This window comes from Sceloporus occidentalis, unplaced genomic scaffold (genome assembly GCF_023333645.1).
Source record: "Sceloporus occidentalis isolate IW3139 unplaced genomic scaffold, rSceOcc1.0.p SCAF_8, whole genome shotgun sequence".
Classification (NCBI taxonomy): domain Eukaryota; kingdom Metazoa; phylum Chordata; class Lepidosauria; order Squamata; family Phrynosomatidae; genus Sceloporus; species Sceloporus occidentalis.
Window position 1 is genome coordinate 8,929,455 of NW_028316988.1, and position 17,359 is coordinate 8,946,813.

At 44.7% G+C, this 17,359-nt stretch overlaps 1 protein-coding gene across 4 annotated transcripts in view; it reads right to left on the reverse strand.

The window, feature by feature from the left end:
- FHAD1 (forkhead associated phosphopeptide binding domain 1) overlaps positions 1–17,359 on the reverse strand; it is a 30,928-nt gene that overhangs the window by 1,011 nt on the left and 12,558 nt on the right. For all 4 annotated transcript variants that reach the window (XM_089534458.1, XM_089534457.1, XM_089534456.1 and 1 more), the window contains 18 exons: positions 15,829–15,936; positions 15,501–15,575; positions 14,540–14,692; positions 14,185–14,380; positions 13,098–13,168; positions 12,598–12,732; positions 12,367–12,474; positions 10,924–11,013; positions 9,395–9,620; positions 8,519–8,600; positions 8,281–8,387; positions 6,517–6,676; positions 5,494–5,626; positions 3,203–3,338; positions 2,630–2,751; positions 2,116–2,211; positions 1,413–1,633; positions 174–339 (listed from right to left, as the gene is read on the reverse strand). In XM_089534458.1, the coding sequence (XP_089390584.1) occupies positions 174–339; positions 1,413–1,633; positions 2,116–2,211; positions 2,630–2,751; positions 3,203–3,338; positions 5,494–5,626; positions 6,517–6,676; positions 8,281–8,387; positions 8,519–8,600; positions 9,395–9,620; positions 10,924–11,013; positions 12,367–12,474; positions 12,598–12,732; positions 13,098–13,168; positions 14,185–14,380; positions 14,540–14,692; positions 15,501–15,575; positions 15,829–15,936 (2,385 nt within the window). The remainder of the gene's footprint in view (positions 1–173; positions 340–1,412; positions 1,634–2,115; positions 2,212–2,629; positions 2,752–3,202; positions 3,339–5,493; positions 5,627–6,516; positions 6,677–8,280; positions 8,388–8,518; positions 8,601–9,394; positions 9,621–10,923; positions 11,014–12,366; positions 12,475–12,597; positions 12,733–13,097; positions 13,169–14,184; positions 14,381–14,539; positions 14,693–15,500; positions 15,576–15,828; positions 15,937–17,359) is intronic.

Genomic DNA, 17,359 nt, shown 5'->3' on the forward strand with positions numbered 1-17,359 from the left:
CTCTTTTTATGTGCGTGCCAACAAATACGAAATTAAAAACAATAGAAATGAACCAGCATTTCAATGCACAATTGTAGCCACTTTGGCTCCCTTGGTCTGTCACATCTGCGTCTTTACCCCCCGCTTTTTAAAAGCCGTGCCCCTCTTTTCACATCCAAAGCAGCCCATCTTACCTTGTGGTGCTTAAGAGCCCGGTTCAGTCGCCTCTCTTGGGTCAGCTGCAGTTTCGTCCTCTCCAGGGCTTCTTTCAGCAAAGCCTTCTCTTCGCTTTCCTGGTAGACCCGGTCCCCCAGTTTGGCAATCTCAGACTGGCAGGCTTGCAGCGTCTCCTTGTTGGCCCTGTGTGGTTCAAAACAGAGGATTGCCAGGTGTTGGCGTCATGCAAGGTACGTTTTTAGAAACTGGAGTATCTCCTCTTGAAATTTGAGAGGAACAAGCCTTGCAAATTAGCCACATATCTTTCCAGTTTGGGACATAAATGGCGAGGAAAATGTGAACATTATGCCATATCTTGGCCTTTATAATAACTCTTCTGCCTACTCACTTATGGGCACACCTTATTTAAAGCAAAAACAGGGGCCACCATATTACTCAGTCTCACCTGGTTTCAGGTGAACAGGTTAGGGGCTATGTAGAGAGACCTTTGGGACTCACTGAAAGAAAGATGTTGGCAGCATGAGCTTTCCGAGGCTTCAGTCTACTTCCTCAGATGCATTTAGAGCCAATAATAATAATAATAATAATAATAATAATAATAATAATAAGTAGAGAGACCTTGTAGTTCTTTGAGACTGACTGAAAGAAAGAAGTGGGCACCATGAACTTTCCTAGACAACAACAACAACAACAACAACAACAACCAAATGCATCTAAGGAAGTAGACTTAAGTCTAGGAAAGCCCATGCTGCCAACTTCATTATTTCAGTTAGTCTCAAAGGTGCTACAAGATCTCTCTCTCTCTCTCTATTATTATTATTATTATTATTATTATTATTATTGTCTAGGAAAGCTCATGCTGCCAACTTCTTTCTTTCATTGAGTCTCAAAGGCGTGACAAGATCTCTCTCCATACTGATTCTACAGACTAACACGGCTATATCTTTGAATAACAATAGTAACCAAATGCATCTGAGGAAGTAGACTTAAGTCTCCAAATGCTCCTGCTGCCAATGTCTTTCCTTCAATTAGTCTCAAAGGGGCTACAAGATCTCTCTATGTACTGAACCTACAGACTAACATGGCTATACCTTTGGATTCAGCTGCCACTGAAGACATCCAAGCTCACCTTACCACCAATGTTTTAGCATCGCTCTCTTTGCAGAAATGGAAGAGGCCTGGGGAAGCTCTTACCCCAAACATCCTCCTCAAAATAGCCCTTGGTGCTTGCCCTCCTCCAAACCCTGGCTCCGTACCTGAGCTTCCCGAGGTCTTTCTCGTACTCCTTCAGCAGCGACTCCTTCCTTTCGAGGCGGCTCTTCAGTTGGGTCACTTTTTCGGAGAGGAGCCGGAGGTCCTTTTGCCGCAGCGTCTTGACGCGTTCCCGTTCGTCATGGGGGAGGTACATGACCGTCCGCATGCCCACCAGCTCCTTCACGTCAACCAGGCGGGCGAGATCTTGGATCGCGGCAAAGTACTGGGGAGCCAAGAACAGGGAGTCAACCACTGTCTTGCTTGCAGTGACTCGGTTTTCTCAATGGAGTACTGCTGTTATTTTGTATGGATGCTGAATTTGCAAAACTAAGCTAACACCACCTTGTAAGTTTTTATTTTCTTTCACTAGACACAATCTCAGCACCAAATGCTGGACTACAGTATAACCATGTATAACCAATGTTTTCTCATACAAATGTTCAGGGCTGACTGCCACCTTATGTTTTAGATTCACTCCTCCTCCGTCGCCTATTTTTATTCTGCCCGCTCCTCAAACTGACTTGTGTCAGGAGCTTCGGATCAAAACGGCGTTGTGAAAAACTGAGAAACGCAAGATGCGATGTGCCACGACAAGAGAAAGCAGCCAGAAACACCTTCATGTTATCCGTTATTTAGTTCACTTATATCCTGCTTTTCCTCTGGTCCTGCCTCCAAGTACATTAAAACATCCTCCCATTTACTTACCATGTTCTCACTAAGGTCCAGAGCATCCGCCATTTCCAGCTTGGAAGTCCGCTCTATGGTCACATTCGGATCGATGCTGGATGTGCTCCTCTGAAGCTGAAACAAACAAACAAACAAACAAACCAAAGGATGCAAAATATAAGGAATATATTACTGCAAGTAGTGAAAATCAAGAAGCTATTAGTATTTCACTTGGACAGGTTTTCTAAAGGAAAGCCAGACTGCTAGAGAGAGTCCCATCTACCTTCAGGGGCAGCTGTGTTGGCCATTTAACAAATACACAGAAAAACCCATCAGGGATACCTTTATCGGCCGACCGAAAAGCACAATATACTTGTTGCAAGCTTTCAAAACTCCATGGGATTCTTCATCATCAGGCAAGATGTTACAAACCAAACAGGAGCAAAAAATATCTTGCCCGACGAAGATGCCCATGGAGCTTCAAAAGCTTGCAACAAGTATACTGTGCATTTCGGTCGGCCAATAAATGTATCGCTGATGGATTCCCATTTACCTTGTTAGCCTCCGTTGCTGTCATTTCGCCCATCCCTTCTTCTTTCTCCATTTTCCGCTCTCTCTTCTCCACGGGGCTTTTCTTGACCACTATCAGGGGCTCTGAAGCTCTGTCTTCAAAATCTAAGAGAAGAACAGAAAGGTCCGTACAGCTGCATGTTCACGATTCCTCCTCAACATCTCAGAAAATCCCAGGAGTCTCATGTGGGAAAGAGTGGAAAGGCAATGAAGGCGCATCGAAGGAATGGAGAAGTCAATGGCAACAGAGGAGAGTCCAAGCCGAAATCTCCATTCTGCCTTGGGGCTTTCTAAGGACAACTGGGTCAGATGGTTTCTTGGAGAGCTCCACATTTGACTTCAGCATGAGATGGTTTGGGGGAAATGCAACCTCTGCGCTGCATGCAGCTCCAAGGCTTTTTTCATGATCCCTGAAACCACCAGACCCTCCATTTTTACATTGCGTTCATGCAAACCTTTTAAACGTTTCTCTCATGTAAAAATAGGCATTTCGTTCATCAGAACAATTCAAGAGAACTGCCCCCACAAGCTTTCGAGTGAACGCTCTGGCTCTCACCCAAAGGACAAGCCTTTTCTAGCATCCTGATTCTTTGCCGCAGTTCGGCCAAGGCGTCTTTTTGGCGATGGATGATTTCGTCGTGTCTGGAGCCCTTGCATCGTGCCCCGACCCCGGCCAGGTCCAAGGCTGGTCCCTGGAGAAAATACAAAACCAAACAAAATAAGCTGATATAAGAGAATTGATCTCTGCAGAGTAACACGGGGGAAAAGGAGCTCCTCTGGAAAATGCCATGTTCCCAAAAGTGCCACATGAATGAGCCAAAGGCCATTCAAGACAAAGGCCAGCAGCTCTGTGGCATCAGAAGGCCTTGACAGTGTTCCATCTCAGACATTGCTCTTACTATAAGAAGCACAGGATCAAACTAGACACTGCTGTTAGTACGCTGTGTAAATTTACAGCGCTTCATAAATAAAGGTTAATAATAATAATAATACAAAGTGACAACCGACTTTCTCTGGAGCTGCTTGTCTCGACAATTCGCCTCGCAAACCAAACCCTTGTTTGCCTTCCAAGAACCAATCGCAAAGCAAAACAGCTATCTTTGCAAGGTGCGTTGCCGAGGAAAAGCACTGCCGGGAGAAAGAGACGTCTTTCTTCACTTTTTGGGTATATAACACATATTTCTAAATATTTCGGTTTGACTCTGAGAAGGACAACCAAATATCACCTTGCCGTTGCAGCAAACGGTATTACATGTGCGTGTTGTGATCCTATCCATGTTGGTTTCATTGTATGTTTTGTCAGTCTGTTTTGGAACTGCACCCAGGGAACTATAGTTGTTCTCTTTTCCCAGAGACCCATCATCACCTCCTTCTCCTTCATTTCTGGCCTGCCTTTTCCCCAAGAATGGGACTCGAGGCGGCTTTAAAGATGGCTCTCTCATCTCTGTTTAGCCTTCTCTCCATGCTGAACATACCCAGGCAAAACATCAGGACTCTTCTAGAGCATTGCCGCGTAGCCTGGAAGACCCACAAAAAACTATGGATGCCGGCCATGAAAGCCTTCGACTTTGCATACCCAGCTCCCTCCGCTTTGATTTCTAGACCCTTTACCATCTTGGCCCCTCTCTTCTGACTGTTTGGCCATCGTCTTACTGAAGTGCCATGTCCAAAACTGGACACAGAAGTCCAGGTGAGGCCAAAGCAGAACAGAGCCATGCTTGCCAAGCGTTGCATTGCATTGCATTGCATTGCGTTCCCCCTGGGTATGTGTGTCTGTCAATGCGTGAGCCAGAATACATCAATTGTCAATTTGTCCTGGGGGAATATTCCATCCTGGTCCAAAAAGCTGAATTATTTAACAGCCGCAGGACATCGGAGGTTTCTGGAAATGGTCCAGGAAAGCCTTTGAAAAAATCCACTGCCCTGGGACTTTGAATCAATATGTGACAAAGATACTTAATATATATCTTTTCCTTACTTGGGATCGCTTTGGAGGCTTGCAAAGAAAAGGGAAAAGGCGGAACATCACCGTTGCTTCCTCTCAAAAGCCGCCTCGCCGGCCTGAATGAGGAATTCTAGTAATGAGACTTTAGATTTAAAACAATGAAGGGACTTATGTTTAAAACAGTAAACAAAAAGAAGATCAAAAATTGACCAAATACTGTATATACTCATGGATAAGTCTAGAAAGCTTAGTCAAAAAATTGATCCCAAAAAGCTGGGTCGACTTATCCATGGGTCAATCTAAACATTGTATTTTAACTCTTAGTCCTTCCCAGGAGCAACCGAAAGAAGCACCGAAGTCTTTCTTTGGTGCTTCCCCTCAAAGGAGGAATCAGGATTAGAAGGAGCTGAATAAGACATTTATGTATGAAGACAGTAAACTTCATCCGTTACATCCTTTGTTCATACCCCTAAGTTTTATCCTTATCCACGAGTCGCATCAAAACCCATAATTCTGGCCCCAAAACTTCGTCTCAAGTTAAACATGACTTAAAGTCGAGTGCATATGGTCATTTGGTCAATGAGAAAAAAGAGCAATTCGGGGATTTTGGAGGAATTGAGGGCTACATCTGGTTCAAATGAATGTTTGTTGTTGTTAACTGATACCAAATTGACTTGGACTTATGGCTCACCCAGCGAATGAGAGCCCTCCAAGACCCATGGCTATGAACCGGCCTGCTTCGGGTAAATGAATGGCTGCTGACATAAAACGACATTTTATAACTGTGGGACCGTTCAACAGCATTAAGCATAATGTAACACAAGTCAAATTCATCCATTCTTTTGGAGGCAGACAAGCCATCAGCATCAGCTATATAGCAAGATCCTTTGGGGACCACTTGCCTTTCTGGCTGCAGGAGGTTCATCCGGCGAAGGGACCGGCGTCTGCGTTCCCTTGTGCTCCAGATCTTTCTCTGGCTCTTCAGCTTTTTCCTTGCTCTTCTTCATCACCTCTTTCAGTTTCTCTCTACTGTTCCTGCATTCCCACCATCCCAACAAAAGATAATTTAGATAGATAGATAGATAGATAGATAGATAGATAGATGATAGATAGTGATGGATGGAGAAGATGCTGCACATTCCCACTATCCCAACAAAAGATAATGATGATAGATAGATAGATAGATAGATAGATAGATAGATAGATAGATAGATAGATTTTTTTTTGTAAATTGAAGAAGAGGAGAAGGAGGAAGAAGAAGTGAGAAAGAAGAAAAGGAAGATGAGAGGAGGAAAGAAAGGAGGAGGAGGAAAGAGAGTGGAGTTTTCTTAATGGCAAATGGTGTCTGTTTATCTTTAGCATGAACTTGCCTACATATATTATTATTATCATCATCATCATCATCATCATCATCATCATTTATAGAGCACTATAAAATTTGCCCAGCGCTATACATAGTAAGGGTCAAATAAAACAAGGAAGGAAAAAAATAAGAATAAAAACCTGCCAAGCGGCGTCCGATCTAAAACGACAACATTACATGATTAAAATATCTCTGAAATAATAACTAACTAGTATACAATAAACAACAACAACAACAAAGTAAGCAGCAGATTAATAACCAGTGATTTCGAATGGCTCTCTAAAAAAGGTTGTCTTCAATTCAGCCTCAAAATTAGCATAGTTTTATACTTCCATATAAATTGGTTTCGTTTTGTGACAGTCGCAAAATGGCGATGGCGTGCGGCAATGCGACTGGTCATTTGTGAGCTTTGAAGGAGCTGCAGGTCTGGATGGGAAATACTATAGGAGTTGGGAACAGGCATTTTCTCTTAACATGTGATTTTAACCTAAAGGCTTGGCAGCTAGATTATTGTGGGTCAGTCCCTTGTATTCTTTCATGCCAAATCTTTTGGTCAGCTTACCTTAATTCACCTCTGACTATTTTGAGGTCGGAGTCCTTCTGGTCCACAAGGTTGCTCATCTCAAAGAGCTTCTCCTGGAGCTGGAGGATCTCTTGGCCTTGGCTGCGGACGAGGCTTTGCTTTTGCTCCAGCTCCATTTTCTGCTTTTCGCTGAGTTCTCCTGAGCAAAGAGAAGTCCTAAATGGCGGTGGAGTATTTGCAGTTTACCTGCGATTTTGTGGAACGCCTCACGCATTGGGTTTTCAAACTGCAATGCAGATAAATCGGCGCGCAATCTGAACCAATGGATCGATTCGACAGAGGAGTGTGGCTCCTGCTGCATTTGCCCCGATTGCATTAAAATGACCCACTTGTGGTTTCCATTCACGAACGAACTGATTCAAAACAATTCGGTTCCAGCCGGCCGAAGGGGAAACGTGAATCGATTCCGATCCGCTTGCGGTCCGCACTTGCGCAGATTCGGTTTATTGAAAAAGAAGCGGGGGGAAAAATCAGCATCAAAAAGACGTGGGTTAAATGGGTCTGGAGCATGGCTTCAGCAATTTGGATTAAGTGGGAACCAGCGCCATTTGAACTGGTTTGAGCCAAATCAGGATCCGGTTTAAAAGGTAGCGAGAATGAAGCCCCGGTGTTCTGAAATCAGAACAAACACCAGATCTTTTGGGGATTCTTTTACAGATTACCCTGAATGCACTTTTTCAAAGAAACTTGCTTTCCGTTAAGAACTTTTAAGGTCATTTTGGAGAAATGAGGACGGCTGTCAACTTTGGGGATGCTTAACCGACAATAATGCAATGCAGCGATGCATCCACACCTTGACACTATCTTCTTTTTCTATTCGGAAAGGCAGTTCTCTCCCTACAGCCTTCAGCTCTCATAGAATCATAGAATCATAGAGTTGGAAGAGACCCCAAGGGCCATCCAGTCCACCCCCATTCTGCCATGCAGGAAATCTCAATCAAAGCATCCCCATTGACAGATGGCCATCCAGCCTCTGTTTAAGACCTCCAAGGAAGGAGACTCCATTCTCAGAGGAAGGAGTGAGTTCCACTGCCGAAAAGCCCTTACTCTCAGGACGTTCCTCCTAATGTTGAGCTGGAATCAATATCCTCAGTCATGCTAGATGGGGATAATGGGACCTGAAGTCCAACACATCTGGACAATGCTTACTTGAGCAAGGCTGCTCTAAAGTTTTAGGGGGCTAATGGGTATATTACAACTACAGTGTGCCTGTGTTATACACTGGAAGGAAGAAAATAATGGCGCACGCTCCCGTGGCGTGCGCCCCATGCCCCGCCGCTGCACAACCATGGGCACAGGCCCCATTCATTTGAATGGGGCTTGAGCATCTGCATTTTTTCTCTTATGCAGGGGTCTGGAATGGATCCCCCACGAAAGGGAAGGGACGACTGCATATCTTGCATTCCCTATGCTTTCGGAAGTATACATGGCTCTCCTGTTGCCAACTTTATCCTCACAACAATCTTGCGTGGTAGGCCTTGCTAAGACAACGATGGCCCCAAAGTCACCAAGTGAGCTTTGTGGTTCAATGAACCTAGATCTCCCAAGTCCAGTGGGGTCTCCTTCCTCGGAGATCTTTAAACAGAGGATGGATAGCCATCTATTGGGGATGCTTTGATAGAGAGTTCCTGCATGGCAGAATGGGGTTGGACTGGATGGCCCTTAGGGTCTCTTCCAACTCTATGGTTTTGATGACTCTAAGTACCACTCCAATACTCCAACCGTACAACTGAAATCACAAACCGATTGCGTCGGAGACCCTGGCTCTGGCTTCGGAGAGCTCCTTCTTCAGTTCCGCCATGACAGCCTCACTGGACAGGACTTTCTGTCTGGCGGCTCTGAGTTCTTCCCTGGAGCGAGACCAAAAAAGAAATGTGTCGCTCAAGTGCATTTTGGTAACAGCCTGATACCTCTTCCATTTCTGCAAAGCAGGGTGATGACAAAACGTTGGTGGTGGGTGAGAGAGCAAATAACTGCGTACCTCCAGAAACTGTGGGACTCTTCTGGGGAAACGGCTTCTTGCAAACAGGCGGGCAAGGATCTGCAAGACTTCCTCTGCATTTCTAGGAGGAAAAAGGAAACATACCCAAGAAAGCCAAAAACGAACATGGAGATGACTTGCTTCTCAAAAATTCTGAGAAATTTGGGAAGGCGGTCTGTCAATAGTTTCATTTAAATCATTCTTTAACCGGTGAACCATTTAGCTTAAATGGATAAGAATGTTCTACCAGTCAACGGATTAAAAAGCTTTAATAACTGGTCTTAATACGAACACTCTGGAACATCCAAGCACTCCTTAAACAAGCCATCTAGAGACAGGGTTTGGTCAAAGTCCTGGGGCTCTGAAACAGGCAGAATGAGGAAAACGGAGAAAGGAAAAATGTCTTTTCCAACACGATGGCTTCTATGACAAACACCCCATGCATGCATCGTCCGAAATAGGAAACCTTTTGACTCAAGGGACTATTCTAAATTTGGGAAGGGACTTAGGCAAGCAAAATAAAGCCCAACATTCGCACATGGAGAGAAACCCCAGAGGTGAAAGCAGGATTCAGAAAAGGAAGGGGCACTAGGGACCACGTTGCAAACATGCGACGGCAAACGGAGCGCACCAAAGAATTAAAAAGAAAAAGAATCAGCATGTGTTTTATAGACTACAGCAAAAGCATTTAATTATATAGATTGTAAACACCAGTGAGGTCCAAACTCTGGTCCTCCAGGTGTTTTGGACTTCAGCTCCCAGAAGCCTCAGCCACGTTGGCCAATGGCCTGGGATGCTGGGAGCTGAAGTCCAACACACTTGGAAGGCCAGAGTTTGGCCATCACTGGTATAGACCTATCTGTCTTCTTGACTGACCTTCTATTTGCTTCTGAAGGTTCCCGTTTTCTTCCTTGGCCTTCTTTGCGTGCCGGGCAGCTTCCACGTATTTGCTTTCCAAATCCACGATTGTCCTGGAGTGTTGCTTGACCTGTTCCTTGTATTCGGACGTCTCCTCCTGATGCTTCCGCTTCTGCGCCTCGTTCTCTTTCTCCAGGCTTTCCAGGCGTTTCTCGCAGACCATTAACTTCTCTTCCGCCAGAGTCTGGAAAACGCAGAAACAGGTTGATCCACAGGTGAGGAAACTCCCTTGAACCAAAAGGGATCCAAGCAATAAAGTCTCAGGTTCAATCACCATTACATCCAGTGTTTAAAAAAGGACCAGGTACGAGGTAAAAAGGAAGATCTCTCTAGTCTAAGGAGTTGATCACACGAGACGGATCCCATGCAGAACCCTGATTTAAAGTGATTTAAAGAAAGCGGGTTGTTTTTCACATGACGTTTGGGGTTAAACCGAACAGAGATTAGAAATAACCCACAAAAGCGGGTAGTTTTCCAGACAACGTTGGCGTCAATGAGAAATAACGCAATGTTTATCCAAATGCAAAGTCGACAAAACCTGTTCCTTTTTACGTTTGGAAACTTCCCGAAAGTAAAAAGGAGTGTGTTTTGTCAACTTTGCGTTCGGATTAATGTCGCGTTATTTCTCATTGACGCCAATGTGGTCTGAAAAACTACCCGCAAAAGCGGATTTTAAAATCTCATTTCTGCACAGGGTTTAACCAATAATAGGTGTGCCTTAGGGCCAACATACGTCGGAAATGACTTGAAGGCACACAACAATGACAACAATGTGCACACTGACTGTGTACAGGAGGGGAAAAACAGAAACCAAGGATCAGATCACAAGCTGAATCTGCACAATGAGAACAAATTTATAAAGCCTAGTTCCAAATGCTGGACATTAAATTGCTCTCTCCAAATACAGCCAGCCCTCCTTATCCATGAATTCAAGCATCTACAGCTTGAAGATACTCAAAAAATATACGAATCCCAACAAACCAACCTTGATTTTGCCACTTTATAAAAGGGATATCATTTTAGTATGCCATTGTATATAATGGGACTTGAACGCCCACGGATTTTGGTATTCACAGGGGATCCTGGAATCAAACCCCAGCGGATACCAAGGGATGATGATGATAATAATAATAATAATAATAATAATAATAATAATAATAATACTCTTTGAATATAATGGGACTTGAGCAGCCATGGATTTTGGTATCCATGGGGTCCTGGAACCAAACCCAAGTGCCCACTAAGGGCCCACTGTATTTCCTTCTTGACCTTCTTGGATCTGAAACCTTTCTACATACAGTACTTAGGTTAAATGGGAGGTATGAAGCCATAACCCACATCTCTCCATCACTGCAACCTGCCAAAAATCTCATTCCTATAGGTTTCCCTCCTGGCGGTCACTCTCTTTACGGTTTGGATTTGGGCAATGGGCTTCCAGCTGAAGATCCCTTGCACCGAGTCCCTTTCTGCCTCCCCTTAACACTTACCTTTCTCCTCTCCGCTGCTTCTAGGCTCTCCAGAGTCTCTGTTACTCTGGCGTTGGCAGCTGCCTCCAATTTTGCTTTCTGTTCTAGCGCCTACAGTGAAAAATATACAAGAGATCATTAGAAAGAGCCAAGACATAAACCAGGAAATCATTCTTTAAAGTCCGGGCGTTGCTTGTCAGACGCGTTGGCGTGAAAACAACCCGAACGGAAAGCGCCTTTGTACTTTCGAAATTTAGCCAAAGTTAAAAGGAGCTGGTTTTGATGACTTTGCGCTTGGGTCATTTCTCTTTCACGCAAACGTCACCCGAAAAACATCCTGCAAATGCAGTTTTATCCAACTTTCTGTTCAGGTTAACCCTGAACGTTGTCTGAAAAACAACCCTCAAATGCGGGTTGTTTTCAGTTTAAATTTACTTTCTGCACAGGATTCATCCCGTGTGATAAAATCCTTTCTCTCTTTCACCCCAAGTTTGTTGCAGATGTTTTTCCATGCTGTGCCCAAAGCTCAAACATAGTTTACACAGAATAACCAATCTTTGGATTTCCAAGGCAGAATATATTACAGTGATGGCGAACCTTTTACAGACCAAGTGCCCAAACTGCAACCCAGACCCCACTTATTTATTGCAAAGTGCCACGTCTCTCTGGCTTTCTAGCAAGAAACTCTGTGTTAGGGTGACAGCATGTGTGCCCACAGAGAAGGCTCTGAGTGCCACCTCTGGCACGCGTGCCATAGGTTCGCCACCACTGATATATTAGCTGCAACATAATGGTCTGAGTGTTGGACTAGGACTTCAGGAGATCAGGGTTCAAATCCCGGCTTAGCCATGAAGATCCTTTGGGTGACTTTGAACAAATCACACTTTCTCCACTTCAGAAGATGGCAATGGCAAGCCTCCTCTGAATAAATCATGCCAGGATAACCCTGACAGAAGGTTGCTCTGAGCTGGAGTCAACCCACAGAACAACAAATATATTAGTTGCGCATTTCTGCATGGCGCATGTGCATTGGATGTGTCAGATAGCCCTTGCAGTACCTTCTAACTCTGTGATTCTATCATTCTTTGACAAGTTAAGATGTAAGCTGCTTCTAAACTTGTTATGCCTTCCAGATGTCTTTAAACAAGTCTGGGGCATGCGTACCATTCACAAGAAAATGCACAGCCCTATGACCAGACATCTTGAACGATCCCTGCATTTTCAATTCTGTGAGTGGACACATATACATTATCCAAGTCTCAAACCATAGTTTTTCAGTGGTAATTCAGAAGACAAACACTCAGAAGACGCAAGCCATACTTTGCCAAGATACATGTAACAGCAGAGCATGGATGTGCATGGTTGTTCAGTGGCTAGCGTTTTGGGCAAGGGCTATGAAATAGCCTTTGGGGTCTCTTCCAACTAGGATTTTGTGATAGGAGACACCTGCACATCTCTACACACCTCTGACAGTTGCTTTGCTAGCGTCTCCAAATCTTCGACCCTTTTCTTTTCTTCACCAATGGCCTCCTTCCATTTTGCTTCTCCCAGGGCAGCCATTCCCTCCAGAACCTGGGAAAGAGTTAAAGCCCCAGTTTAATGGTTTCTTTATGGTGGTGATTCATATGCAGGTCTCAAATGTTGTCCCATCCTAAGACAAGATGTTGAAGCACAAAAAAAGCACGTCCCTCCGACCTTTCTGTGCTCCTTCTCAACTTCCAGATCTTCCCTCTCTTTGCCCTGAAATTCCTCCTCGAGTTTTTCTTGCAGCTCCTTCAGCCGTTCCTGGAGCATCGTATCCTGAGAGTCTTTGGCCATTTTTAGCTGGTCCTATGGAGAAAGATCCAAACCGTCAGACTGAGTTGGGAGTTTCTATCTGGGACAACAGAGCATTTAAAAATAAATCATATTATTATTTTTATTATTATGGCCTGTTACAGACTGCCAAAATAAAGCTGCTTGGGGTCTCTTTGGAGGTATGCTGTTTAAATGATGCATGCATCCTAAGAATCCGGAAGCTGCACCAAAGCTGCACTCCAGTGCTTAGGAATAGAGTGTGGCTTTGGCGCAACCTCCGGACTCTCAGGACCCATGCATCATTTAAACAGCATACCTCCAAAAAGACTCGAAGCAGCTTTATTTTGGCAGTCTGTAACAGGCCTATATTCATCCGAAGGAAGATTTTATTTTTTTACCTGTAACGTCTGAAGTTGGCCCATAGTGTTACAATGGAGGTCCCGCAGCTGCTTCATGTAAGAGGGCATTCCTGCCAAAGGAATGAGAAGAACGGTGAGGACCAAGTTCATTTCGCTCCTGGAATGCAACTGTGTTACAAGAAAACCCAGTACGTTTCCATTTATGGCAGTCCGGCAATGACCCCAGGCCAAAAAGGAACAGCGCAAAGCAATGTGCGGACAGCTAGGACACTTGTATATTGTCCTTGTTGTGTGTGGCTTCCAGTTGTTTCTGGCTTTAAGGCAATACCAGTTGGCTCTCCCAGATCCAGAAGTCGAAAGCCTGAAATATTTCTGAGGGTTCGGTGTACACCAAATTTGTTTCATGCACAAAATTATTCTATCAAATTACAGGTGATGTGTGTAAGGTGTGTATGAAACATGAATGAATTTTGTGTTTAGAGTTGGGCCCCATCTCCAAGAAATCGTGTGTGTGTGTGTGTGTGTGTGTGTGTGTGTATGGGAGGAATTTCTCTTAATTTCGAATGAAAAGAAAGTGGGGCCAGAACGCATTTACATGAATTTGCTAGTTCAGCGAATTTAAGTGAATTCGAATAGTGTTTGCACTGACTTCCTATTGCCCCAAAATAGCTTGCCATTGCCCAAAATTGCGTGTGATCACCTCTCACTCAATAACATGAAACCCCAGGATTGCATTCGGATTGACTTCTCATTGCCTGAAATTGCATGTGGTACTCTATCATGCGATAACATTAAACCCCATGATTGCACTCGGATTGCCATTGGATTATACTTCCAGTTTCCCTTGTCTGATAAACTCCTTAGTTTCCCATAGTCTTAAGTCCAACATTCATGTTTCATGTTGCTCCAAGGGGGAACCCATTCTGGGTTTTAGTCTAAACTTTGAAAAGCTGTCCAAGGTGTTAGACCTATCTGAGGTCCATAATACATATTCTGTTGAAGGCGAGTCATTTGGAAATCATTCCTCAAGCATCCTGAAGACAGATCCCTAGAGATTTCTAGAAAACAATTCTAAGCATTTCATCAAATTAAAAACCAGTCAAGGGAAAGCTTATGGTCGGAGGACCTTTTCCAGAGACGGATCCATCCAGACCCACATCTCGAAGGAGACCTTCCATTGCGTCCACCCAGTTCAGCAAAGTGTCCAGGATTTTGGCGACCGCGGCTTGGACATCTGAAACCGGTGGCACCAGGAAGGTATTTTGAAGACCGGAGATCTCCTTCCTCAAGCTATTGCTGCAGTAGGGAGTTTGCAAGAAGTCCTGAGAAAGAAAATACGGAATAATAATAATAATATAGATCTGTGCCGAAAAGAACTTGAGATTAAAAGTTTCACCAGGACACACATATGTAAGCTTTGGTTATAAGGCATCCGAAAGTGCAGAATGTATGTTCGTTTATTAACACATGAATCCTGGCACCTGAAACTGGTCCAGCGCCTTCTTCAACGTCGCCATGTTTTCCGACATTTCCTCCATTTCGGATTCATTGACGTGCATTTCTTCCCTCAGCTCCATCTCCTTCTGGCAATACTCCACGTTGGCCGCTTGGATTTGCTGTATCTTCTCCACAATCTGACGCAGGGTTTAAAGAAAGCATAAAACAGCTGTTACGTCTTTTCAGACTGAACTTTTCCCAGCCAAAATAAGAAAGAAAAGCAATGAGTTCCTTCTCTTGGAAGCCTTAATAAACAGCAACTGACTTTATAGATAGGAATCAGGGCCCCAGACCCATTTTTCTTGGACTTCTGCATTCTTCTGCGTATTGGTTTTTGGCTTTCCATGTGGCCCCCAGCAAACCTCGGAGGTGGAAAACTAGCCACTGAATGTCCTAAAGTTGCCCATCTTTGACCAAAAGCAAAATCAGATTCATTTTTCATTTTCTGGCCAAATTCAAAGACACATCCTTGTTATATTTATTTAATCTATATGCTGTTTTCCTCCCAAATTGGACCCAAGATGGCTCACAAAGGACTCCCTTCCCAAGCCACTTGACTAAAAACCCTATACAGTCGCCCCTCTTAACTCTTGAATATGTGTGGAGGGGAGACCTCTGCTATTTGCAATGGCACATGCATCCGGCAGCGCACCCCATTCAAGCCTATGGGTCTTGAATAAGCGCAAGCCTCCGTTTTCGCAGAGAGGCAGAACACATCCCCCAAGAAAACGGAGGGTCAACTGTATTCAGGCCAGACAAACTGGCGACACACAACCATCCTCCCTTTGTCGTGTTTGTAGCTGTGAGATGAACAATACAACAGACCCGTCCTTTGCTCTTGGCCATTGGGTGGCCATTGGGTGGTAAGATATTGTGACCCGCACCAACACCATCGCAATTGTGCTTCAACAAAAGGCAGGGGTTGCAAAGAGACCAAGATCTCACCTGTTGGTCCGTCACTGACTTCTCCGGAAGTTGGAAAAACAGTATTTCAGCGATTTGGTTTCTAAAGCCCTGAGCCTGACGTCAGTAAAAAAGAATGCAAAAGGAACAACGGTCAAATTTAATGCACAGAGGTGACTTCCAACCCTTGCAGAAATGCAGAGGGATGGAAAGGCACCCCTCGATGTATAAACATTTGAACTCAATATAACTGAGATATATACTTTATGGATGCAACAAATGGTCAACTTGTAACTTGCAAAGCATGTAGTGAAATTAAACATTAAAATTAAATTAAATTCAAATGAAACGGCGATCCCACTGACCCTACCTGTGTTGCTGCCCGGTCCATGTCCGACTTCATGAGGCGCTCCCTGCGTCCCATTTCTTGCAACTGCTGTGCTTTCCTCTCACACTCGTCTCTCAGCTCCCCTTCAGCCTGAAACAGAGATAGAATGGGCCTAGCAAGGCTGGTCCAAAGCATGGCAGGAGTAGCAACGGCAGTGGCGCACCCACTATATTTGACATCATTTCTTAATGCTGCTCTCTTCTCTTCCAACAGCTTTTTCCAGGTCTGTGAATAGGAAAGGGAGGTGACTTGCTTTTCTGCCCAGCAGACCCCGAGACTGGAAAAGCAGCACACCGGATGATGCCCTCCTCTGAAGTGTCGCCTGAGGTGGTCTGTGCCCCGCACCCACCGAATGATGCCCCTGAGCAATTTCAGTCCTTGCTTATCTCATTCTCCCATGTCAGACTGGAACATTTCAGAAGTTATCATTTTGCTTTCAAGCTCCCCTTTAATGGTCCTTAATGGAGACGACGGCTTGCTCGCAGCCTCATGCAGCATCCTAGGATCATAGCGTTGGAAGAGACCACAAGGGACATCCAGTCCAACCCCATTCTGCCATGCAGGAACTCTCAGTCAAAGCATCCTAGACAGGTGGCCAACTCTGTTTAAAGACCTCCAAAGAAAGAGACTCCAATACTTTCTAAAGAAGTGTGTTCCATTATCAAAAAGCCCTTACTGTCAGGAAGTTCCTCCTAATGTTGAGGTGGAATCTCTTTTCCTGGAGCTTGCATCCATTGCTCCATTGGGTCCCAGTCTCTGGAGCAGCAGAAAACAAGCTTGCTCCCTCCTCAACATGACATCCCTTCAAGTATTTAAACAGGGTTCTCATATCACCTCTTAACCTTCTCTTCTCCAGGCTAAACACCCGCAGCTCCCGTAGTCGTTCCTCATAGGGCTTCATGGTTTCCAGACCCTTCACCATTTTAGTCTCCCTCCTTTGGACACATAGCTCCAGTTTCTCAATGTCCTTTTTGAATTGTGGGGCCCAGAGCTGGACACAGTATTATTCCAGGTGAGAAGACGTCAGGGTGTCGGAGGCTGATGCAGGTAGCATAACTTGGGATCCAGCAGTGGGCTGCCAGGTGCAAACCCACCCTTAGCTCCATGCAATGACCTGGGAGACTGTAGGCAGCCCAGATCAGTGGGCTGCAATGGGATCTGTTCCTCTGTTGATGTTTATCTTTTTGTCATTTAATGGATCTGTTCGAATGCGTTCCTGATTTTGTGCACACTCACCCCTCCACATTTGCGGCTTTGACTTTTGCAGCTTTGATTATTCACCAATATTATTAATACGTTCTCTCTAGGAATCTCTAGGCCCTCCACCACATATACACTATGCTCAACTGTAACCAAAAGTCGTACTGAAGGACCTAGAGATTCCTATGCAGAGCCCTCCACTAGGCTTTTGTAGCTTCTCCAGCGCAACTCCATGGTCAATGTCTGGCAGATGTTGTTCACAGAGTGGCACCGGAGGACCTAGAGATTCCAAGAGAGGTGCTATCCCAGGTGC